At 46.3% G+C, this 25328-nt stretch overlaps 1 protein-coding gene and 1 long non-coding RNA gene across 10 annotated transcripts in view; both read left to right on the plus strand.

The window, feature by feature from the left end:
* The window catches only part of LOC309327915, a 15561-nt gene extending 13678 nt beyond the window's left edge, over window positions 1-1883 (plus strand). Inside the window, exon 3 of the long non-coding RNA XR_014150678.1 lies at window positions 1485-1883. This is a non-coding gene — a long non-coding RNA (uncharacterized lncRNA). The remainder of the gene's footprint in view (window positions 1-1484) is intronic.
* Window positions 1884-25328, plus strand: part of TNNT1 (troponin T1, slow skeletal type) — a 26450-nt gene continuing 3005 nt past the window's right edge. Inside the window, exons 1-10 of one of the 9 annotated variants that reach the window (XM_081837485.1) lie at window positions 1884-1949; window positions 8734-8784; window positions 11172-11188; window positions 12080-12103; window positions 13904-13936; window positions 17239-17260; window positions 18582-18642; window positions 19628-19744; window positions 24026-24103; window positions 25019-25132. In XM_081837485.1, the coding sequence (XP_081693611.1) occupies window positions 8756-8784; window positions 11172-11188; window positions 12080-12103; window positions 13904-13936; window positions 17239-17260; window positions 18582-18642; window positions 19628-19744; window positions 24026-24103; window positions 25019-25132 (495 nt within the window). In that variant the 5' untranslated portion in view covers window positions 1884-1949; window positions 8734-8755. The remainder of the gene's footprint in view (window positions 1950-8733; window positions 8785-11171; window positions 11189-12079; window positions 12104-13903; window positions 13937-17238; window positions 17261-18581; window positions 18643-19627; window positions 19745-24025; window positions 24104-25018; window positions 25133-25328) is intronic. The other 8 variants (XM_081837489.1, XM_081837487.1, XM_081837484.1 and 5 more) reach the window with 8 other exon arrangements.

Consider the following 25328-nt stretch of genomic DNA (forward strand, 5'->3'; position numbering starts at 1 on the left):
TTTAATGTTCTCTCTTGCTCTGTGAAGTTAAGAGGCTCTCCGGCCTCTTAAGTGAGATGGGCGCACAACCCTAGAGTCGGGCACGACTGGCCCGTACGGGCAGGGGTACCTTTACCTTTACCTTGCTCTGTGATGGTGTGAACAATGAAGAGAAGACAATAAATAATTTGAAATAAATAACAATAGTAAAATCGCAGGAAGCTAGAGTGAAACATCAAAATAGCAAATAAACATTAAAACAGTCTTACTAACATCACAGATAGGAAGTCCATTGATTCGCAGTTGGCCTCCTGGGATCCATCCACTGAAAAGGCCCAAACAGAGAGCTATGTCAACCGCTGGCACTGAAAAGTGCATAATGTCAGCAGAAGTACCAGGAGGGAGGAGGGAGAAATCCAATCCAATTTGCATCTCAAGACAAACATTCATAATTCATATCGTTTCCAAAACAATACATCAACCAAAGCACAGCCACCCTCCCAAATTTGTGCTTCTCCGAATTTTGCAATGGATTTCTCCAGCGAAGTAATGTGTGCAAAAATGGGTGCCCTAGGATGAAATGTGCATAAAAATGTGTGCATTAGTGAAAATAATATACAGAAATGCATTACTTTAGAGAAAATGACACACACACACCCCAAAAATGTCCCCTTTTCTGGGCTTATGCTGGCTTAAGCACAACTGGGCTGGGTTCAGCCAGCAGGCTGGGAGAGATACTCTAGCATATTTCTGGCTGAACTGACAATGGGGAATTATGCTGGGATAGCCCAGCTGTGCCCAGAACCTCCCAGCACAGTGGGAGATCCTCTGGATCGCAGCCCTATGAGGTGGGCTAGGCTGAGAGGTAACAGCTGGCCCAAGGTCATTTGGTGAGCTTCATGGCCAAGTGAGGATTTGAGCTCGGAAACTCCCAGATCCTGGTCCAACACTCTGAACCACTACACCATGGGTAGGCAAACTAAGGGCCGGATCCGGCCCAATCACCTAAATCCAGCCCATGGACGATCCTGGAATCAGCATGTTTTTACATGAGTAGTATGTGTGCTTTTATTTAAAATGTATCTCTGAGTTATTTGTGGGGCACTGGAATTCTTTTCTTCCCCCCCCCCCAAAAAAATATAGTCCAGCCCAGTGGACCGGCCCCCTGCTGAAAAAGTTTGCAGACCCCTGCACGACACCCAACTGGCTCTCATTTGGTTAGTTCTCTACCTGAAAACTGAAAAACAGTGTGCCCAAAAAAAGTTTCCCTGAGGAACATTGCTTTTCAAAAATTGTGCGTATTAGGCAAAAATGTATGCAGAATGTCAGGAGAAGCACACACACAAATGCATACACATTTCTGTGCGGACGTTTAAAATAGAATTCGTGAAATGTTGTGGAAACAGAGCCTGTTGAACTTAATATCTGAAAGATGAGAAATGGAGAGAAAGCAGAATTGACCATCCATCACCAGCTTGACTTGCCCTTTTCATGTTTTCATGTAGGGGTGAGGGACATGATCTGCCTCCAACTTCTTCGTGGTCCTTAGAACAGAGGGACCTTCCAAGGACATGTGGGTGCTCCTTACGGGTGTCCTGCGGAAAGCATGACGTTCAGCGGCAGAGTGACATTCTGCTTTGGTGACGTCCTCTGTTTCTCACACACGTTACTTTTGCCCCCACATGAATGTCTGAAAAGGGTTTCCAGCTTGCAACGAAAGAAAATGCTGCTCACACAAGACTCCTCTGCTCATTTGTGACCGTGAACGTTCTGCCCCAGGAATGCAAAGATGAACTCACACGCCGGTGTCGTTTTCCTCTCAGCAAACTGCATCCTCCAAATGTGAGAGGTGGGGTGATGGTGTCTGGTTACCTCATTATAAGGCCTCACGCACACACGCTTCGGCTCCTGCAGTAGCCAGTGCCTGTGGAGGGGAAGACAGATCTCTGGACTGCCCATCTCCAGGTGAGGTCATTGTGTGTGTGTGTGTGTGTGTGTGTGTGTGTGTGTAGCCAGCCATGTTTGCTAGGTTTGGTGCTTGATCTGTATAACTGGGGTGCAGGAAGGGCTGCTGAGATGGTCTGTATTCTTATCCGACTCCCTTGTGAGAAACTAACAAATGTGATTGTTGGTGAGGTTGTTCAGTAGCAAGTCTGTTCTTGGAAGACTCATGCGCACATGTAGAGGAACATAAGAAGCTGACCAGATGGCGCATATCAACCATCTAGTCTACTCTGACTGGTAATGGCGCTCCAGGTTCTCTGGTAGAAAAAGCCCTGCTAGCCAAGATTCCTTCCAGATGCAGAATGCCTGGGACTGAACCCAGAACATTTCCTATGCAAAGCATGTGGTCTTCCACTGAGGAAATGGCCCCAAGCCCCCGCTCCTTACAATTCATATATTAATCTGTTTCTTTCCAAACTATGTCCCTCTTTCCCCCAATAATCTTTCCCTCAAAGCTCATTGGGAATCATTTCCCAGTCCTTTGCCCATGGGACCTGCTACCAGTGGGAAGGTCCAACCAATCATAAAAGATTAGAACACTGCTGAACATGGGCAGAGTGCCTTTTTCAAAGTGCTCCATAACCACAAAGTCCACATGCCACTAGGAGTAGGAGGCAGGGCTTCTGGTTCACAGAAAGTGGTTTCTGGGCAAAGCATGAGCCCCACACAAACCTCTTCTGTGTAATTACATGCAGCCTAAGGGGTTATTGGGTTCGTAAGCTCAGCCTCAAATACTTTCAGCCACAAACAACTGAACCTTCTTCCTCAAGCCAACAAGCAACCAGCCCATTTCATGGAAGGATAGCAGAGCGCATGGAACTGCATCAATGGGAAAAGGCAACATGTTTGCTAATATTCTGCCATTATTCAGTGGGAGAGATTCAAGCAGAACTTTAGGTTTGTGCAATTAAAAAAAGAGTAAGACTTTGGTGGTTGGAAAAGTGATGGGAAATGCACTGAAAAGTATAGGTTGTAGGAATGAGTAACGGTTTGGGATGGGGAAGATATTGGGTTATATGTTCATTTAAAGGTGAAGCTACCTGATTTTCATTTTCAAAAACAATACGTGAATCAAAACGCAGCCACATTGTGAAATTCGCCCTCCTCCAAATTTTGCAATGCAGTTCCCCAGCCATGTACGAAAATGCAAATACCAGGGTAAAGTGTGCATAAAAATGCATGTAAGTGAAAATAACAAAGAAAGACGCATTCCGATAGGGGAAATCGCTTGCAGAAAATGTATATAATTGGGCAAAATTACATGCAAATGTGAATATTAGGAGAAATCCATACTAAAATGTTGGTGAATTTTTCATCACACAAAAATCACAAAATGCTGTGGTAATGTGGATAACAGAATTTAAGAGTAGAAAAATGAGAAACTAGGAGAAGTTGAAATGTAAACACCCTACAAGCAGATCAGGATGAACGGAGAGTGAGTGCTCATTGTAGTATCATCTCCCTGCAAACAAATCAAACCAAATACTTAGTAAAGACCAGGTATAATCAGCATTAAGCTTCATGCAAACAAATCAGGATGAGTGCTCAGTAAATATGTCATCTGGGGGAGCCATGGGCAAACATTTCTCCCATTCCTGATTTCATCACTTACAAGTCTTGAATTCTGAAATCCCTGTTTTAGTTTGACGCCTTGTTCAGTCGGGGAACGAGTAGAGTGCCCAATTTGAGCTCCCTGCAGCTTACAGCAGGGTTAGCCAACATGGTGTCCCCAGGTGTTGTTGACCTACAGCTCCCAGCATATCTGACCCTGACTCTGGCCATGTTGGCTGGGGTGAGGGAAACTGGAGTCTAACAATATTTGGACCGCACCATGTTGGATACCCCTTGGCTCATAGTATCCTAAAGGAAAGCAGAGTTTGCTGGCTGGAACCATGAACAAGAGCACTGCGATAAGGAGGTGAAGTTACACCGCAACATTTTGCTGCAGATCACCTTTCCCCCTCTTTATTGTTCCAATTTACGCATATAATAATAATAATAATAATAATAATAATAATAATAATAATAATATATTATTTATAGCCCGCCCATCTGGCTGGGTTTCCCCAGCCACTCTGGGCAGCTTCCAACAGAATATTAAAATACAATAACCTATTAGACATTAAAGGCTTCTCTAAACAGGGCTGCCTGTTATCTAGGGGGTTGAGCTGGATGTCCTCTAGATACATTCTAACCGCTGCATTTTGGCAGCTCCAGTCTAGTCAGAGGCTTAGTGTCTGGTTCAGTTATCTTGTGCGTTTTGCCCACAGGGAAGCTTGCCAGAGGTGTAGTTCAATATGTTTGCCTTTAGAGATGTAAGCAAACAAATTATAAAACAATTCATATACTTTTACGCAGCAAGCATATGGTAAGTCGGATTTGCCTCCCGGATGCGGAAAGAAAGATATCATTCAAAACCATATCAGGGCTTTTAAAAAGGTGGCATGACCGTAAAGGGGTTTTTTTCAGGTTTGTTTGTCCTTGAAGCTTTCCATTAGGTAGATGAACTTGCTTGGCACAGCATTGAATCCTGTGAGGGAAGGTGAGGGAAGGTGGTGACTTTGGGTTGGCAGGATACAGGGATGCCAGCCCAAGCTGGTCAAGGTTATTTAAAGATATAGTAGGAAGGGACTCAAATGGGACAGTGAGAAACAATGGAAGGAGACTTCCAAAATATCTGTGACCTTTCACAACAGCTGCTCAGGACAAATGCTCCCACTGCCATCACCTCAACTGTGTCAAACAAAGCCACAGCGGGCACAAGAAGGGCAGGGAAATTGTGCCCCAGAATACCCATCTGCGCAAGCCCAAACCCTGTAGGTTTATCACGGGACTGGCCTAAGATATTTTGCCACCTCAGGGAGAGCAGAAAACAAGACCCAACAGGTCAAGGCAGTGGCAGCTGGTGCCCATTGGGACTAGTGGGGCAAAAGGTAAGGAGGCCAACAGCAGATGGCACCAGAGCCAATGAGAGGCAGAGCTGCCAGGTGAGGACTAGCTGAGGACAGAGAGGTTGGTGGGGCAGCGTCCCATTAGCCATCATGAATCAGCAGCCACCGAGTCATGTGCTTGGTATCCAATGCTGGCCAAGATGTTTTGGCGCATTGGCCACTGTAAGAAGAGGATGTTGGATTAGTTGGGCCACTGGCCTGATACAATGAGACTGTTCTTATGTTGCTGTGTCAAACAGAGCTCCTTGGAGGTGGGGCAGAATAAAATGCCATGCTATAAACCAACCAACCAACCAATCAACCAGAAAAGCAACGTGTTTCCATTCCAAATTGATCACCATCCTATCCTAAGTAATCCTCTCAGCACCATCTCCTGTTGATGGACATATTGGGCCCTGCCCTGCCATGTAGCTGTCTCGGGGGAGCGGGGGGAGTATGTGAGGTACTTTTGAAGGGCCACTAATGTCTAAATACTTGTGCTTTTGTATTTTTGAATGTTGTATTTTTGTTTTGTTGGTCATATGAAATTAATTCAACACACACACACACGATTCAAAGCACCATGTGGATTTTTCTCCCTCAGGTGCCAAAATGTCTTGGGTTCAGGTTGTCTGTCACCCACCTGCCCCCTCAGAAGTAGTAAATAGCTTTTCAAACCTTACACGTGTTTGCTCTCACAACAATCCTGTGAAATATGTCACTGTTGACATACCTTTTACAAGTAAGGGAACTTGAGGTTGAGGTGGTGACTTGAGCCAGTTTGCACGAAGGAGCTCGTGGTGTGGCCTGTAAACATGAAGTAGTTTAATTGCCATGCCTTCTGTGAAAAGAAACCCGAGAACTGAGACTTTGGGAAGGCATGGGGCATGCATACCTAAGATACCCACATGGACCAGCTATTCCTTGGCACATAAAAACACACAAATAATTTGTCTCATTGGATGATGCCAAGGCCAGTCTAATCCAGAGTTCTGCTTTCAATGGCTGCCTGCTAAGCGCCTCTGGGCACTCCCAAGCACCACACATAGGGGTTGGCATTTCCCATTTGTGCCCGGCTATCTGCTGTACAGACTGACACCGCCTCTTTACATGGAGCTTCCGTTTGGGATGAACCATGAATTTTGCCCAATCCTCTTTTTTCTTTTTAAGACACCTGAACTAATGACTATTCCTGCATCTTGTGAATTAAATAAATAAATTGTCTGCTGTACACCCCCCAAAAAAAGGATTTTCTTTTGTCTGAAGCTAACTGCAAATATACCTCACTGGTGAGTTCATATTCTAGTAAGCAGGGTAGGGGAACCTGCAGCCCTCCAGATCAGCTACAGTTCCCATCATCCCTGACCATTGGGCTTGCTTCTGAGTAATCCTGCTTAGGATTGGTTTGTGCACCTGCCTTTTTCACTAGCCAAAGGCACACTGGTGAGTTTGTGGCCTCTGCCATAACCCGGCCATCTCTTTCCTAGAAGGCCGAGGTGAATGCAGACCTAATCAGCATCTATATGTCTAAGATGCCCTGCTCTAGTCATTATCCAGATCAGGGTCAGCAACCTTTTTCAGTCGGGAGCCGGTCCACCGTCCCTCAGACCTTGTGGAGGCTGGACTATATTTTGGGGGGAAATGAACAAATTCCTATGCCCCACAAATAACCCAGAGATGCATTTTAAATAAAAGGACACATTCTACTCATGTAAAAACACACTGATTCCCGGACCGTCCGCAAGCCAGATTGAGAAGGCGATTGGGCCGCATCCAGCTCCCAGGCCTTAGATTGCCTACCCCTGATCCAGATGGTTTAAGAGTGATCCAAGGCTATATTGCCTTCCTCAGCCTCCCCAACTTCCAGCAACTGCAGCCAGCATGGTCAGTGTTCGGGGATGATGGGAGTTGTAGTCTAACAAGAATCACAGAGGGGTTGTAATGCTCTGCTGGGTGATTGGCACATTCATTTTGTGTGGCAAAAACCAGGGAGACAGGCAAGGCACTACTGATCTTAAACATACAGCAGGGGAATTAGCATCCACTGCACAAACCCAACAAGAAGAGGATCCTCTTTGTACAAGGTGTTTCCTGTTTCACTTGCTGGTTTCCCACGACAGTCGTAGGGGAATCCAAAGTCTAGAAGCCTCATTACCAGTCAGCCGAAGGATGGCAGTCTTCACCAGCCATTATACGTTTGGAACCAGGCCAAGGGTGGAGAGCTGCTGGCCTTCCAGATATTTTTGTCCTCGAGTGCCCATCAGCCTCTGCTAGCATGGCCAGTGGTCTGGGATAATGGGAAGAGCAGTTCAGCAGCATCTGTAGGACCACAAAATTCCCCCATCCCTGAACTATGTAGCTGCTTGAGCTTCAGACACCTCAGGCCAGCCTGGTTTTGAATATGTCAGTAATATCAAAGGCAACACGATGACCAAGTACAACAATGCGATATCAATATACACTCTTTATATAATCTATACGGAACATTGAACAATATGAAATATATGAAATATACACTCTCTGCAAATCATATGCATATTTCATATTGTTCAATGTTCCGTACAGTTTATATAAAGAGTGTATATTGATATCACATTGTTGTACTTGGTCATCGTGTTGCCTTTGATATTACTGATAATTGTTTGCAACACAGGGGTTTAATTGTTTGGCTTTGAATATGTGGCACGAAAGTCCCTTATCGCACCAACGGGTTTACTTTGGAGTGAAGCCATTGGGGTTAAACAGTTACGTACCTTTAGGCATGGATGTGTGCGGTGATATCTTTGCATCAGATCACTTCCTGCTGGTACAATGTTTCCGCATTGGCTAGAAAGCGAGATTATAGCACTGTACTCACATCAATGCTTGTGGTGGCTTTGCAGCTGGAAAGGCGCTAACTAGGCTTTGGGAAAGAGGGAATCAGGGCCTCATGCCTCCTTCCCCAAACCCAGCACCTTGCTTACCGGGCTCTAAGATGGTCTCCTTCAGCTCAGAATCCAGTTGCACAGCCCTAAATCTACCCCCACCAGGAGAGCCAGTGTGGTGTAGTGGTTAAGAGTGGTAGACTCGTAATCTGGGGAACCGGGTTCGCATCTCCGCTCCTCCACATGCAGCTGCTGGGTGACCTTGGGCTAGTCACACTTCTCTGAAGTCTCTCAGCCCCACTCACCTCACAGAGTGTTTGTTGTGGGGGAGGAAGGGAAAGGAGAATGTTAGCCGCTTTGAGACTCCTGAAGGGGAGTGAAAGGCGGGATATCAAATCCAAACTCTTCTTCTTCTTCTTCTTCCCTGATGGGAGCCACTGCTTCCTACAAGGGGAATACCTTCTGTTCCCTTCCACACTGAGCCGTGCAATGACAATGGTTATAAATAGATAGTGATGGAAGGCTTGGAACTATTCTTGCCCCTAACCTTGCCCCCGCATACCCCGCCTGCTCCAGCCTTTGATCACAATCCTTCTTTGTCTCTCCACTGCCCCTGCCTGCAGTTCGTACCATAAAAGGGAAAGGGATTCCAGATGGAATTAGGATGGGCTCTCAGGAGAACTGCCGGGGAAGGGGCTGGAATGAATGGCGATGACCTTTGCTCTGTGCCATCATCTGCTATTTAATTTTTGCCCTGATTGGGTACCCCTGAAGATAAGCCAGTGTGTTGAGAAGGGGGACAGAACCTCCGGCTGACCCAATCAAAGATAGCCATATTTAGCTCTTTATTCACAAGTCCCCCTGCTGTTATTGCTGAAGCGTTTCTGAAATTTACCGTAACTCCACAATGCATCCCCCACCCTGGCCAAACCTTGAGAGTCTTTCTTCTCTTCCAGGTGAAACTCAATAACCACCACCATGTCTGATGAGGAAGCTGAGTACGAGGAGTAAGTAATATCCAGACTGTGGTTGTTGTTGTTGTTTAGTCGTTTAGTCGTGTCCGACTCTTCGTGACCCCATGGACCAGAGCACGCCAGGCACTCCTGTCTTCCACTGCCTCCCGCAGTTTGGTCATGCTGGTAGCTTCAAGAACACTGTCCAACCATCTCGTCCTCCGTCGTCCCCTTCTCCTTGTGCCCTCCATCTTTCCCAACATCAGGGTCTTTTCCAGGGAGTCTTCTCTTTTCGTGAGGTGGGCGAAGTACTGTGGTTACCCATGTGTAATTAAGAATGCACACAAGTTGGGGTTAGGAGTGGGTAAGAATTTCATTTGGACTTCATTGTTAATTCATTGATGGTTTGGAAACTTCAGCTAGTGCAGAATTCAGCAGCCAAGTTGCTCACCAGAGCAAGACTGGTCTGACTGCACTGGCTACCAATTAGTTTCCAGACCCAATTCAAAGAGTTGATTTTGATTTATAAAGCCTTTAATGGCCCAGGATCACAATACCTCAAGGACCGCCTCTTTTCATATGAAGCTACCCGGACCCTGAGATTATCTTCTGAGGCCCTCTTTCATGTGCCCAAGAGGTCCAGAGGGTGGCAACACGAGAAGGGGCCTTCTCTGCAGTGGCTCCCTGTTTGTGGAATGCTCTCCCCAGGGAAGTTCACCTGGCACCTTCATTATACACCTTTAGGCGCCAGGCAAAAACGTTCCTTTTTAACCAGGCATTTGGTTGATTTGATTGGCATTCTATGCCCTTTTAAAATGTGGGGTTTTGGGGGAGGGGGTTACTGGATTGCTGTTGTTTATGTTTTGATAATATATTTTGTGGTTTGATGTTTTGAACCACCCTGAGACTTCCAGGTATAGGGCAGTATATAAATTCAATTAATAATAATAATAATAATAATAATAATAATAACAACAACAACAACAATTGTTAAGAGAAACAAGATGATTTGTACATCCTGGACTAATACACAGATTGGAACAGAATTATCCTTCAGATTTTTCTGTGATATAGTTCTTGGCTCAAATAAAGTACCAAAATGTGTATTTTAGACTTTACCCCCCCCCCCCAAGTGTATTTTAGGATTAAAATCAGATCAGAGGTCACACTAAGCCACACCATGTCTTAGTTTGAAAAACCAAACCTGTGAGCTCCTGGAGCAATTATGACAGCTGCTTTGCTCCTCCTGCAGTCCTGGTATTGTTGTACTTCCCAGGGCTATGCCATGTCTGAATCCAGGCTGAATGACAGGCAGAGCAACCAATTCTAGTTTTGCCCCATCTCCCTCCCTGCTGAGTTCTTCAAGGCAGCACTGAAACAGAGGAGGAGGAGGAGGAGGAGGAGGTTGACAGCAGTGCCACTCCCTGGACTGATTGTAGGTAGGAAAGCAAGCAAGCAGAAGCTGGGTGAGGTCAGGCTGGGGTTGGTGAGGCCGTGCCCCATTTGCCCAAAAGATCTATTAAGAAATTCTTCATGAGTAAGAGAAGAAGCTTCACATGCAATTACAAGGTGAAGTGGACACACATTTTCAAACTGTGTCAGAAGACTTCAGCAGAGATCTTGATCACACCTCACAACATCCAGCTTGACTTCAAGGGCCGAGAGGATGTCCACATTTAACAGACCAAAAGTGCTGCACGAAGGAGCTCGTGGTGTGGCCTGTAAACATGAAGTAGTTTAATTGCCATGCCTTCTGTGAAAAGAAACCCGAGAACTGAGACTTTGGGAAGGCATGGGCATGCATACCTAAGATACCCACATGGACCAGCTATTCCTTGGCACATAAAAACACACAAATTTTTTTTTGTCTCATTGGATGATGCCAAGGCCAGTCTAATCCAGAGTTCTGCTTTCAATGGCTGCCTGCTAAGTGCCTCTGGGCACTCCCAAGCACCACACATAGGGGTTGGCATTTCCCATTTGTGCCCAGCTGGGCTGCCCATGGGGTGAAAGTCATGCGTTGATACCCAAATCACTAGGGATGGGGGAGAAATCTGATTCAGCTCTCATTTAAAAGCGAACCTGGTGAATTCACACTTTCCAAAACAAGGTAGGTAAAGGTAAAGGACCCCTGGACAGTTAAGTCCAGTCAAAGGCGACTATGGGGTTGTGGTGCTCATCTCGCTTTCAGGCCGAGGGAGCCGGTGTTTGTCCACAGACAGTTTTCCAGGTCATGTGGCCAGCATGACTAAGCCGCGTCTGGCACAACGGGACACCGTTGGATGTCTGAATAACATCCAAAAGTACATTTCAAAATTGTTTCAAGACTATTTAACTGTATGGTGTTGAGATGTGCCCACAGTTCAACATCAAGGACACATTAATATATGTCTCTATTGCTTTTTCTCCTTCTCTTTCCCTCCCACCCCTTTTCCACACACCAGGGAGCAGCAGGAAGGTAAGAGATTCCTAAGTCATCTATTAATACTCGTGATCAGTTGTGATCTTTTCCACAATCCTTTCTGGCTGTGGATGTTTTGCTTTTGTGTTTTTTAAAAAGGCACTACATATTTTTTATATACTGGCATCTGCTTATCAACAGTCTTTCCTGATGGCATTCCTAGCGTGCATCCAGGCAGGCAGCTCTTAATGCTCTCCATTCATTGTTCTTCCCTTGTAAGCCACACATGGCATTCCACAGCTATGTGGGTGGGGACGGGGAGGGCATAATTCATCTGGGTAGCATCTCCCCCCCTCCTTTTCCCGATTCATTCTTTTTTTAAAAAAATAAACAAATGACAAAGTTTTATCTCAGCTCCTCCAGGTTCTTCTCTGCCTGCCTCTGCCATGACCAGCAACCAAAATTGAAACCCACACCAGCTGAGGTGCAATGTCATCTAAGCTTCCCACACACAAAAAAAAAAATCAGAATGAATGAAACAGTCAACTTCATCTAATCTCCCTCCAAACAAATTATGATGAATGCTGGGTAAACAGGTTGTCTGGAAGTGCCCTTAGACTGATATTTTTTCTTGCAGAGCAAGAAGTGAAACCCTCATTCTTTCCAGTCCTGAACTCGTGTGTGTGTGTGTGTGTGTGTGTGTGTGTGTGTTTGCTTGTTTATAAGAACTTTTTCCTCCAGCAGAATGTCTTACAGGGCAAGCCAGTCTCCCACTCAGACCTTGTTCCCAAAGCATTCCCCTAACTTGTGGTAATCAGCAACCAATATCCCATATCTGTTGACGCCACCCTTGCCAAACTGATAACCTCCCTCTGTCTCATTCTCTTTTTCTTTGGTATCTCTCTCTTTCTCCCTCTCTCTCTCTTTCTCTCTCTCCTTTTCTTGAAGAAGAGGAACAAGCTGAAGAAGAAGGTGAGGTGATATCACACGTTTATTCCCTCCCTACTCTTCCTGCTGAGCATCCTTTATTTTGTTTTGTTTTGTTTCAGGCCTAAGGCACTCTCACAGAGCTACATAGTGGAGAACCAAGAATGCTCCTGACCCCCACGGTGGCTCCAAATCTTCCTAAGATTCAGAAAAGTTGGGGTCAGGGCTCCATTTCTCTGGGAGGAGAATGGGGTTGTTTCACTTGGGAAAGGGGGTCTGTGTGAACACAGGATGTCTGGTTTCTCTCCCCCCATTCCCGAAAGGTTTGCCTGCTGTCATTCACAAATTTTCTCCCTTCTGCTTTTCAGCCTGGGATGACTCAGCCTCCCTTTATTGTTATGAAATTCACAGGCCTCTTTTTTGAGCATCACATGTTGTCAGGAAGCTGTCAGCAGCTCCCGGCTGGTTGCCCAGGAAAGTATAAAGACAAGGAAAAGTTTCTTCCAGCCCTTTTTTATTTCAAGCTTTACAGAGAGAGGCTATAGAACCCAGCCTCTTGGATAATGGCATTGTCACGATTGATTCTACACCCGCCCCCCTTCTCTCCCACTTCCTTATTTGTCACCAGGTGCCGCTAAGTGCCCTCTGTCTTTGAGCTCTTTGCTCTCCTACTTTTAAGGCTCGCCGGGTTCTGGGAGGTGGTGGGTCTGGAATGCTTTCTAGTGACAACGTGTCAGCCAGCTGCTGCTCTGGCTCTGCCTCCTCCTCCTCTGCCATTATTTCCCAACTTTTCTCCTCATCTGCCTCTGAGCTGTGACCTCCCGCAAACCCCTGTTGTAAATCTAAACTGTCTTCCTCTTCCTCCTTCTACCTGGAAGGGTCGGAATGGGCAGGCAGTCTCCACCATTCTTCCTCCTCCTCTGCCCCTGACATCTGTGCAATAACTCTGTCTCATAACTGGGTCCAATCTTTTACAATCTGCATTCCACCTCCTAGATGCTTGAAGCCGGTCCCTTTATTTACGCTCATAACTTCTTTCTTTCCTTTTCAACCCGTTTGCTTAACCAGGCGACAATGCTTGATGACGGCAGCTACTTTTGCCTTCCAGTTATAACCAAGCGTTATTTTTCCCCTTCAAATTTTTGTCCTCTGGTACCAATCCCTGGGCCCCTGGAAACAGTTCTGAGGACTGTGTATTATTCTAAATGGAAGCTGAGCCATGAAGTGTAAATGGTTCTTTTCAATATTTTTGTGCCTCTTGGGAAATGGCTCCTATTCTTCTTCTTGCCATTTTTGGTTATTAGAAGGCATCCATTGCGGGGAAGAAGCAGAGAATGAATGATGGCATCACTGTACCAATCAGGGATCACATAAAGTGCAAGATGTGAAGGTGGCACCGTGTCGCCGTTCAGATTTTGCTACATGGGGACATCGCTAAGGCCAAATAAACAATATTGCTCTCAATTTGAATGGAGAGAAGTGGCCTACATATCTCTGCTTTCCCCCTTGGCGAATGTCTTTTTTATTTTAATGACATTTCCCTCTCATTTTTATCCACAACCTGTAGATCAGGGGTTGGGAACCTTTGGCCTGGCAGAAATTGATGGACTTCAAAGCCTATCAGCCATAGTCAACATGGCCAAGGATGATGGGAATTGGAGTCCAACAATGTCTGGAAGACTAGAGCTTCCTCACCTCTGCTGTAGATGGATTGATCTGCCTTTTCATTGCTCTCATTAATTGGGTCTCTACCCTACAACTTCCCTCTCTCTCCTTGCTCCACCTCATCCTTGCTCCATCTGTGTTCCCCGTCCTCCTGACCCCTGTGATATATGTTGTTTGCAGTGGCTGACGAACCTGAGCAGGCTGCTGAGCAAGGTATCTTTCTTCTTCACTCAATTCTTCCTTTTTGGGGTGGGGGTGGGGACACATAACCAGGAGGGGGCAAGTCAAAACGTTACTTCCCCTCCTCTCCAGCAAAATCTGGCATGTCACAGCCTGGTGATGGGCAGAGCTAGGCCACACAACCTCAGGCAAATGGCTGGAAAGAGATCATAAACACATGGTCACTGATGCCCTGCTCTACACATGATGAGGTGATAGAACAGGCTATATCTTAGAGACTAGGAAACCTGTGACTCTCCTGATGATGTTGGAGTACAACTCCCATCATCCCTGGCTATTGACTGATTGGCTGGCTGGGGCTGATGGATGTTGTAGTCCAACAACATAGATTCCTCATTCCTGATGTGGGTGAAGGGTTGCTTTTGAGTGCTCCCCTACAGAAACACTTATCTGCCATTATGCATCTAAGACACCAGGCCTGAAGAGGTCCAGTTGCACTAGCTGTTAGTTAGTTAGTTAGTTAGTTAGTCGGTCGGTCATTCTGTCTGTCTATCTGTCTTACTTGTAAAGAGTTGTTAATGTAGGGGAGCATTCATAAATGAGATTTGCTCTCTGCCATATGACACCCACAGAGGCAGCTATTGGGGTTTTTTTAATATCTGAGGACATTATTCTCATGGGTGTTCTGCTCCAGGAAACACTGTCAGGAGAATGTGGAGAGCTCTGGTGCTTTTACAAGTTGCCACAAGGTTTTACAAAAGAGAATGGAAAAGACCTTGGCCGCTATGTCTAAATTAAGGCTAGCCAACCTTCTGCCCTCAGTCTTTGAGGGGGTTTTATTTTTGCCCTTCTCGCATGAAATACTAGGCCAAAAGCTCTGCCTCATTCTGATGCATAGTAGGCTTGGCTTGGGTGTGGTGCCGAGTGCACCACCTTTCTGAATTAAATTTAACGGCTTACTTTATTTACATACGCACCCACCTCCGGCAGCTCCCGTGAGGTATTTCTGACTCCCAAGAAGTTATCTCCCCAGCCATCCACACCCCTCAAAGCAGGAGGATGTGCACAGGTTCCTAACAGAATATGCCTTGTTGATATATTTTGTGGAGATATATCTACAGGCCTCTGGTGTTGTCCGTGTGCCACACATGTTCTGGATACATGCAAGTCATGTGTTTTCTCTATGTATCTGTGTTGAGAACATGTGCACCCCCATCATGTCTATAAGGGAAGCAACATATCTAAGCCCAGATGTGGGTAAAAGATATTTTCCAGTACCTATGGACATGCCTGTGACCATGATCATGAAAACCGTCTTCTGTCTGGTGTCTGTCTGGACTCACCTGCCAACAGCCCTGAAATTTTGGTTGGATTCCTCTAGGCCAACCCTGGAATATTTACCTGCTGTACGGCCAAGCGTTCTGCTTTCAGCTAGGGTTGAGCCAAAATATCTCAAAAGACAAAGTTTGTGGCAGTTGACTTTCTTTTTTTAGCACCTCCCAAAAAGAGAGCATCCTGAATAAATGAATAGATTCACTAATGAATAAATGAATAGATAAATAAATAATCATCCCCTGGATGAGAATAGTCCCCAGTTTTGGGTTCTATGAAAAATTTCACCATTCCTGAATTTTGGGTGCAACTTTGGATCTAGTTTAGGGTTGCCATCTTTCAAAAAGTGAAAATCCGGACACAAAAGTTGTTGAGAATTATTATTATTGTTATTATTATTATTATTGGCCAGATGTGTATGCCAACATGGGTTGCCTAAATGTCTGGATTTTCCTGCTTCCGACTGCAGTATACTGGGTATGTCCAGATGTATGGCAACCCTAATCTAGTTGTATTATGGTTTGATATCATTTTAATATCTTTGAAGAAAGCAATGGACTTCACACTTTTAGCCCCCTGCTCCCTCCACCCAACCATGTGGACTAACAGCAGAGTTTCATTCAAAATTAAATGAGACGGACGTGTCTCAGAAGAGAGTTTTCTGAGAACTGTTGGAGAATTTCACCTTACTCCTCCCTCCCAAAAAAAACCCCCACAACCATTGCCCCCACCTCCATTTCACCCCCACCAAACATCATGAATAATTTGAGGAGGCTGTTTTAGACCAGTCTCGTGCTGGGTGGGGCTGATGAGAGTCCTAGTGCAAAATGTTGGGAGGGCACCAGGATGGGGAAAGTTGACATGAGCCTCTGTGGACTATAGTCCACCAGCTACATCAAGTGTCCTCCTCAGAGTTGCAGATGGATCGATAGGCAGAGAGACCCAGCAACCTCAATGCCATGCATCAACTCCTTCGTCACAACACAATTTCGGTATTAGATTCTTCATTTCCTCCAGTTCAACAATCTATAACTTTCAAATTGACCTGCAGTCAGATACCGGTATACCGTATTTTTCCGTGTATAACACGCCCCTGTGTTTTTTTGGGGGGGACTCCAAATTAAGAAAATGGGGCGAGATTGCCCAGACTTCTTGAGCTTTTTGGGGGGAGTGGCCCAAAGTTGTTCAGCTTTTTTTAGGGGGGATCGGCAAAAATCGCTCACACGCGTCACAAAATCCACCTATCGTCTGTCCCCTCGCTGGCAGAAGCCGCCAATCACCCGCCCAATTGCCTCAGTGACAGCCAATCAACACCAGCCCTTGCTGCGGCCACCAATAACACGCCCATTAGCCACTGACAATCTCCGGCTTGCAGCAGCAACCAATCCCACGTCCCCCCATGCACTATCCGTGTGTAAGACAGCCCCTGATTTTTTACACAATTTTAAAATTAAAAATAAACCTTGTCTTATACGCGGAAAAGTACGGTATATCTCTGTGAGAATGCAACAGTTTGTGCTTCACCAATGGTAGGTGAAACCCCACTTCCGCAGCTAGCTCCGGAGGGCAGCAAAGAGAGCCATTTCCTAATCCTGGCCAAGAGCCCACCAGCCCTGCAGGGGAGCTGTTCTCACTTTGCAGAGGGGGAACGCAGGACAGCTGGAGGCAGAACGAGAGAATTCTCAATGCGGGCATCTAATTCTTGGAAGCTGGGAAGGCCCCAGAGACAGTGCCTTGCTGACAGCCACAGGGATGTAAGAAGCTCCCTTATACCAAATCAGCCTATTGGTCTCTCTAGCTCTGTACTGTGTACACTTGTTGACAGGCAGCATCTCTGCAGGGTCTCATGCAGAAGCCTTTCTCAGCTCTACCTACAGACACCAGCTCCCCAACCCTCCTCCTGCCCTCCAGAGTTTTTGGAGCTGGCTATCTTTGTACATCCAGTTGATGATGGTTTGTTCTGCGTCTATTAATGACCATTCTTTGCCTTCTGTTTCTCGCAGAAGAAGAACGCCCCAGGCCCAGGTAAGCAACAGGTATAAGGTGCTTCTTCCACAGAAGTTCATTAACCACAGGAGCATTGAATGCTGACTTTCTCGCTGGAGGGTGGAAGAAGCAGTGTTGCTGCCATCCCCCCCTCCCCATCAAAATCTCCTGTGTCTTTGTAAGTGACCTGACAGGCTGAAAGTCAACAGGGTTTTCTGCCCAGGATGTTATCATCACAGTGAGGGAAGGCAGTAATTACTGAATCACTGCCTAGAATGTCTAGTTTTTAAAAGGCCCTGAAACCTTTTGAGTGTTTCCCACCACCACCACCACCACCCTATAATTTTTATTAAATTTTCTGTTTTACATTTTAGAATATTCATTTAAACAACCCAATGACATCCCTTCTTCTCTTTCCATGGTTCATTTTGCTTAACATAAATCCCTGCATATTTTATATAAACTAAACCATTCAGTACTCCATTATTACATCCATCAAATCTTATTTCCACTGCTGAATTTATCTTAATGCTGCCCACGTTTTCAAATGTACACAATTTCCCCCCATATATTCAATAAACATTTTCCAATCTTCTTTAAACATATATTCTTCTTGTTGTCTTATTCTATATGTTAGGTCCACAAGCTGCGCATATTCCATCAGTTAAAGTTGCCATTCTTCTTTAGCTGAGACCTCGCTAGTTCCACCACACGGGCCGCAGTAGTGGCATATATAAATAACCTTTTTTGACACCTGGGAATTTCTGCAAAACCTTTTGAGTGTTGATGGGCTTTGATTTTTATTTTTTAACTGTTGATTCTGTGGAGGCCTGATTAGATTAGCTGATTAATCTCATAGTGATCGTGTTATGTAGTTGGGAGGAGGTGGTTTTTACAAAAAATAAAGATGTTACGACTTTCTGTGTGATCGCTAGAGCAACTTGTTGTGACTGCACTGATATTTTTACAATTAAATTTTAAATTTTATATGCAGTTGTTTGTCTATTTGATATGCATTTCTTTTTTACTGTACGGTGCAAAGAGCGAGTTAAGGTGATGAATAAGTTCAATAAGTATTGATCCTTCTATAAGAAAAAAAGGACACCCCAACACAAAATTGGCACTTGGAGATTCCGCTTTTTGATACGCAAGTTTAAAAGTTCTCTCTTCCCCTCCCCCCAAACAAAACACACTCACAGCAATTCATTTTAGCTCTGACACGTCTAATTCAAGGGAAGTGGTAGCATCGATTTGTATTAATTTTTGGCAGGGATTTATTTTTTTGGGGGGGGGAGAAGATGAGTAGCATTTTCAGATAGTAACTATATTTTTATTTCCTTGTCTGTATTTGCACACAAAGGCCGGTGGTTCCACAGTTGGCTCCTCCAAAAATCCCTGAGGGGGAGAGAGTAGATTTCGATGTGAGTATTCTGTTTTATTAAACTGTCCTAATCCCCGTTGTTGTTTTTTCCTTTTCTTTTTTGCATCACTTCCCAGACAGCCCCGAGCCTTTCAAACAAACAGCCTCTGCCAAAAGACCAGACATTTAGCCAACTAGCACAGATGCCCTCCTCAGTCAACCTTAGTAATTAAATTGGTTCTCACAAGACAAATTGGGGACCTGGTTCCTGGGGTTGCCTGATCCTCTGCTAGCAACTATAAACACATGGCGGCAACAGCAGCTACATCTACAGACACTAGCTGGTGATAATACACATCTTTTTTCCCCCCTCATGGGTGAAAAACAAGGTGGTTCTTAAGTGGAAAAATAGCTGGAAATGAAAATTTAGCCATTAAACAGTCCTTTCTTCCATTTATATTTGCTTTTAATTTTTAAAGACAATGCCCGCAGTGTGTGTAACATGTACTTTGGCCTTAACTTATTGGAGATAGTGGGCAAGCAGGCACTAGGAGACTTGTGGTCTGCCTCTCTGCTTCGCGTTGCTTTCGCTGAAGCCTGGAGAGCGAGAAGGGTTGGTGCGCACCGACCCCTCTTGCTCTCCAGGCCTCAGGGATAGCCGCCTGAAGCCTTCGGAGTGCAGCGCAAGTTCCCGCTGCGCTCCGGAGGCTTCAGGTTCCTTTCGCTGAAGCCAGGAGAGTCTAGCTTCAGCAGAGAGGGAGAGCTGCGCAGCGCCCCTTCAGCCAAGCGGGAGGAGAAATGGAAGGGCCTCCATTTCTCCTGCCGCTTGGCTGAAAGGGCGCTGAGCAGAGAGGGGGAGAATTTTTTTTTCTTGTTCTCCCCCTCTAAAACAAGGTGCGTCCTATGGTCCGGTGCGTCCTATAAAGCGAAAAATACGGTAATACCTTTCAAGGGTCCGCCCTAGGCCAGCCCACAGAGACATGCACAGGACCATCTGGGTGACTACACCCCCTTCAAGCTAACCTCTCCCTCTGCCTGATAAACAGGACATCCACCGCAAGCGTATGGAGAAGGACCTCTTGGAGCTGCAGACCCTCATTGACGTGCACTTTGAGCAGAGGAAGAAAGAAGAGGAGGAGCTCGTTGGTCTCATGTCAAGGATTGTGAGTTCTTTCTCTTTTTTGTATGTAATTTTTATTAGGTTTCTTTTCCAACAACAAATATCAAAACCATTTCCAGACATACATTCTGCATTTCCACACACCCCTTCCCATTGACTTCCTTCAACTTCCCCTCTGGTTTGTTACATTAAATGATACAACCTGCTATTCCTTATCTGTCAAAATGCTATTAATGGATTGTGAGTTCTGGGCAGCAAAGGATTGTGGGTAGCTGGGAACAGAGGGGCGTCTGGTCAATGTGGGGACATACACACACACACTTGTGTATTGTGTGTAGACTGGCCCCCATTCATTTCACAAGGCTGTCCACACCTGAATAAATCTCCCTCCAGTTTCATCTCTAGTCTTCCCCAATCTGATACCCTCCATATGTTTTTGGACCGCATCTCCCATTATCCCTGACTGTTGGCCATGCTGTTGCGACTGATGGGCGTTGGGAGTCCCAGAACATCTGGAGGGCCACAGGTGTCCCTATCCCTGCATTGGGTGGCTCATTTGAAATTGGTCAGTGGTCCAGCAGTTTACCTGCTCACACCACCTACTTCTAAGGGTGTTGTGGCAATCACATACAGTGGATGCTTGGGTTGCAAATGTGATCCATGCGGGAAGCACGTTCACAACCTGCAGCGTCCGCAACCCGCAGCGCTGTGTCTTCTGTGCATGTGCAAAGCACAATTTAGCGCCTCTGTGCATGCGCAAGTGCCGAAACCCAGAGGTAACCTGTTCCGGTACTTCCGGGTTCGGCACAGTGCGCAACCTGAAATCACGCAACCCAAAGCGACTGTAACCCAAGGAATGACTGTAGTGGTTTTTCCTTTGTTTAATTATAGGCATGGCAGGCAATATCCACTGGCATACATTTAAGGCACTCTTCCACCCCTTTGACAGTTGTGGCTTCCCCCACTTGAATCCTGGACCCTGTTGTTTGTTTAAGGATGCTGGGAATTGTAGCTCTATGAAGGGTAAATAAATTTCCCCAGGATTCTTTGGGGAAGACATGACTGTTAAGTGGCACAGATGGGCTTTGAATGTATAGCTTGGATGTGACTTGGGAATGTAGCCCATGAGAGCTTTAATTCTCTCTCTCTCTCTCTCTCTCTCTCTCTCTCACACACACACACACACACACACACACACACCTGAAATGAAACCAGCACCACCCATCTTGCACTTAGGAAAAACAATTCCACTGATGTTCTTTAACCCTTTCTCCGTGTTACTTTTCCTGTCCCACCACGCACTGCTATTTGTTCCATTTGAGAAAACATATCGGTACAGATAGCTGCTTTTTTTCAGAAATTTAAAGAGGCTGGCAGTTCAGGGATCTTCATTGTTATGCCCAGTTTGGCCTAAAAGACAAAACTGGGTTGGCAAGGGGTATTGGGGGGGGGGGTAATGATAAGAAATGCTGGCGGCTAAGAAGCTGCCCAGAGGAAAAAGAAGTTTTTTAGGGTTACACAGAAAGGCAAATTTTTATAAGAGAGAGAGAGAGAGGAGACGCAACCTGTTCTTCAAGATTACATCGAAGGGTCTGATCTGCTCGACGCTTTTACAGGCGACTTGACTTGCAAGCGTGTGTTGATTCACCCGGCAGTGGTGTAGATAAGGATCTGAGAGGTATTTTTAAGAGACATTTCAAAATGTGGGTAAAATGTATTCATCCAGTTCCAGAGACATATGGAAAATGGCCTTTTGAAATATAAATTGGCACACTTTCCCCAGCAATATTTGAATCTTGTAGCTGCATCCTGTGTTGCAAATCACGTAGCGAGCTGGATGTTGAGCGAAATAACCTCCAAGGTTCGCTTGCAAGCCTATGATTCTAGGGGTCTGTTTCAACGTTTCCGAGCACAATTCAAAGTGTTGGTGCTAACCTTTAAAGCCCTAAACGGCCTCGGTCCTGCATACCTGAAGGAGCGTCTCCACCCCATCATTCTGCCCAGACACTGAGGTCCAGCTCCGAGGGCCTTCTGGCTGTTCCCTCACTGCAAGACTGCAAGGGAACCAGGCAGAGGGCCTTCTCAGTAGTCGCACCCACCCGGTGGAACACCCTCCCATCAGGTTTCAAGGAAATAAGTAACTACCGTACTTTTAAAAGACATCTGAAGGCAGTCCTGTTTAGGGAAGTTTTTAATGTTTAATGCTGTATTGTGTTTTTAATATTCAGTTGGGAGCCGCCCAGAGTGGCTGGGGAAACCCAGCCAGATGGGTGGGGTAGAAATAATAAGTTGTTGTTGTTGTTGTTAACCAAACCCACTGGGTTGGCTTAGAAGAGCGATTCTGGCTGCCAAAAAGCAGGAAGTACAAAACCATACATAGAGTGCCAGACTGTCAGGGACTGTACAGAGAAGGAATGGTGGAAACCACCTCCTCCCCCCCCCCACCTTCCAGAGAAGAGGAAGACAGTATAGATTTACAAAAGTGGTTTGAGGAAGGTCACGGCTCAGAGGCAGATGAAGAGCAGAGTTGGGCAATAATGGGAGAGGAGGAGGAGGAGGAGCGGGAAGCAGAGCTGGAGCAGCTGGCTGACACATTATCACTAGAAAGCATTCCGGACCCCCCTTCTCCCAGAACCCGGAGAGCATTGAAAGTAGGAGAGCAAAGGGCTCAGAGACAAATGGCCCTAAGCAGCCACCGTAAGGTGGGTGGTACTGTTGACGATTGAGGAGAGAAGGGGAATAGAGTTTACTAAGCATTTCTAAGCCTCTCTCTGTGATTATTGAATAAAAGACTTTGGTAAGAACTCTCCCTGTTTGTCTATTCCTGGTAGCCTACTGTGGGGGTGGGATCAGATTCCCTAAAGCCTGACATAGATGCAGCCAAGAAAGTCACAGCATGGAAGAATCAAGGTCTGGGTCTAATGGACGGGTGGGGGAGCTGGTGCCCCCCCCAATGCTCTTGGAGTCCTCCAACTCCCACCACAACAGGGAGCGAGGCCAACGCTTAGGGGTGATGAGAGCTGCAGTCCGGTGACATCCGGGTGCAGCGGCGTACCTAGGGGTCGGTACCCCCACCAAGGTCCCAAGCACAGAGGGACACGAAAATCACGCCTCTCCGCTCTGGCTTGGAATGACTAGGAGCCTGTCTGCCCATCCGCACGCTGCCCAGGCCACTCCTTCACTGCTCTGGGTAGCCAGGCAAGCTGTGCAGGCTCCTCTTCCAAGTGCGCAAGGGATACATTGGTGGGCACTGATACATCTCCCTGCCAAGGGTACAAGGGAGCTTAGGTTCGCCTCTATTGGGGGAGCCCCTGTTTCCCCATCCTGCTCTCAAGATATGCAGGGCAATAGTGTGCAGATCTGTGCAGTATGAAAAGCCTCTCTCTTAAACCACTACCTTCTTTCCTGTTTTGCTTTCACTCCTTTCATTACCTTTTTGACGTCCCCCCACCCTTTATTTTATTTTCCCCTCTTCCAGGCTTAGGTATTTGGCCACCTCTTTGTTGGGTTCATGGAAATATGAACAGTGCTCAGATCTGCAAAAGGCTCGTTTTAAAAAATATATCTATAGGTTCAATCTTTTACAAACAGGTGGAGTCTGAGACAGATGTTGGCAGCTGGAAAGAAGGGGAAGGAGGGGGAGAGAGAAGAAAAATGAAGTCTATGTTTGGGGTGAATGCACTTTGGAGATCTAGGATCTATCTCTCTTTCTCTAGGGCAGCTTTGCTCAACTTTGCACTCTCCAGATGTTTTTGGACTACAGCTCCCATGAGCCTTAGCCAGCACAGCATGTGCAAAAACACAAAGACAGACTGTGATGAAGGGAATGGTTGTTCTCTGCTCCCACCTAGCGGTTGGTTAGCTGTGTAGGCATAAGATCTTAAATGCTGAATCCGAAACAGCAATGGGGTTGCTCTCTTGCAGAATCTACTGAAGAACATTCAGATGTCGCAGGTTGTGTGACAAAAAGAGTGCTGGTCCACCAGCACTGGAAAAAGAGAAATAGTCATATACATGGTTATCCCAAGTGACAAGGGTGTTCCACAGGACCATTCAGGGTACGGAGGGAAGAAAGACTTCATGGGTACCATGGCATTCACGCTCTCTGGTTTGGCAACCCTTGGACTGTAACATCCCAGATAGGTTCCGTGTCTGGCCTCCATCCAGTGAAGGAACGCCTCCCATTTCCCAAGTTCTGTTGTTGAACACCTCTTACTTTTCAGAAGCTTCTCCTGCCTAGTAGTCGGTGTTGTTTACAAAGTCACTTTCACGTTTCTCCTTGAGGACCGCAAAGGTCTGAGCCGTTTCTCGTGTCCTTCGGCAGGAACATCGGCGGGCGGAACGTGCTGAGCAGCAGCGAGTCCGCACTGAGAAGGAACGGGAGAGGCAGAACAAATTGGCCGTGAGTATTGCCATCGCCTGGCAGCTTCCCATTCCAGCTCATGGGTGGGGGACCTCAGGCTAGGAGCTGAATACGGCCCTCCAGGGTTCTTGGCCCGGCCCTGGGGACTCTCCCCAAGCCACGCTTCACTTCATATGCTCTGTGCCTCTTTTTGCCTGGCTGGAACGTATATACACCTGAGCTCAGGAAGTGCCTCTTGGTTTCCTGGACAAGGCAGACAGGGGTGCGTAAGGCCTGGGCATAGAAATTACATACCGGTGTTGTTTTTCTGGGGGGTACTCAATGGTACACCCCCCTCCCCCCCCCCGCCGCCGCAAATGTTCAAAGCATTGCACTTCCTGTAACAACTTCATGGCACCTTTTTCTATTTAAAACAAAAACCATTGGACATACCCATTAACTTAAGGTTACCAGACGTCCCCGTTTCCTGGGGACAGTCCCCGGATTTACAAATCAGTCCCCATACAAAATCCATTGAAGTTCAAAAGTGTCCCCAGATTCATTGAAAAAAACATCTGGTAACCTTCCATTAACTGTCCCACTTTAAGTGGGACATCCTAGATTTACTAGCTCCCCTTTTGGCTCCCACGAGAGCAGGGTCCCAAAAGATGCCTGTTTTTGGGGGGGAACATGATCTTGTGCGAGTCATGTGGCTCCCACGGGAGTGCAGCCCTGAAAAATGCACATGCTGATTTGACTTGGCAACATGTTGGAGAGTATGAAATGAGCCCGCTCTAGAAAAAGCGAGATTTACATTGGTTGCTTCGCCCACATTCCCCCCCCCCCACACACACTCCACTGTCAGGTGATCGCTGGGTGGCAGCCCAGTTGGGGATGTGACCCTCAATCTGAAAAAAGGTTCCCTGCCCCTGTTCTGTCATTGGATAATGGATTCCACACGGTCACCCTGTGCAGGAAGAGAAGATGAGGAAGGAGGAGGAGGAGGCCAAGAAACGGGCAGAAGATGATGCCAAGAAGAAGAAAGTGCTGTCCAATATGGGGGCTCATTTTGGCGGGTACCTGGTAAAGGTAAGTTGCTGGGTAACAGTAAGGAGGGATTTACTCTTTTGGATAATCACAGTCTTTGCTTTGCTTTGCTTCCTAATATTTCAAGCACTTGCCTGCCATCCAATTGGACCTGTTCTAGAGGTGTACAGTGCTAGCTAATTCCTCACTGCAAAACCATAGCTTCATAGTAGAGGATGTGCTTTGCATGGGGCGGGAG

Source organism: Podarcis erhardii (assembly GCF_964252035.2).
Source record: "Podarcis erhardii genome assembly, chromosome: 13".
Lineage (NCBI taxonomy): Eukaryota > Metazoa > Chordata > Lepidosauria > Squamata > Lacertidae > Podarcis > Podarcis erhardii.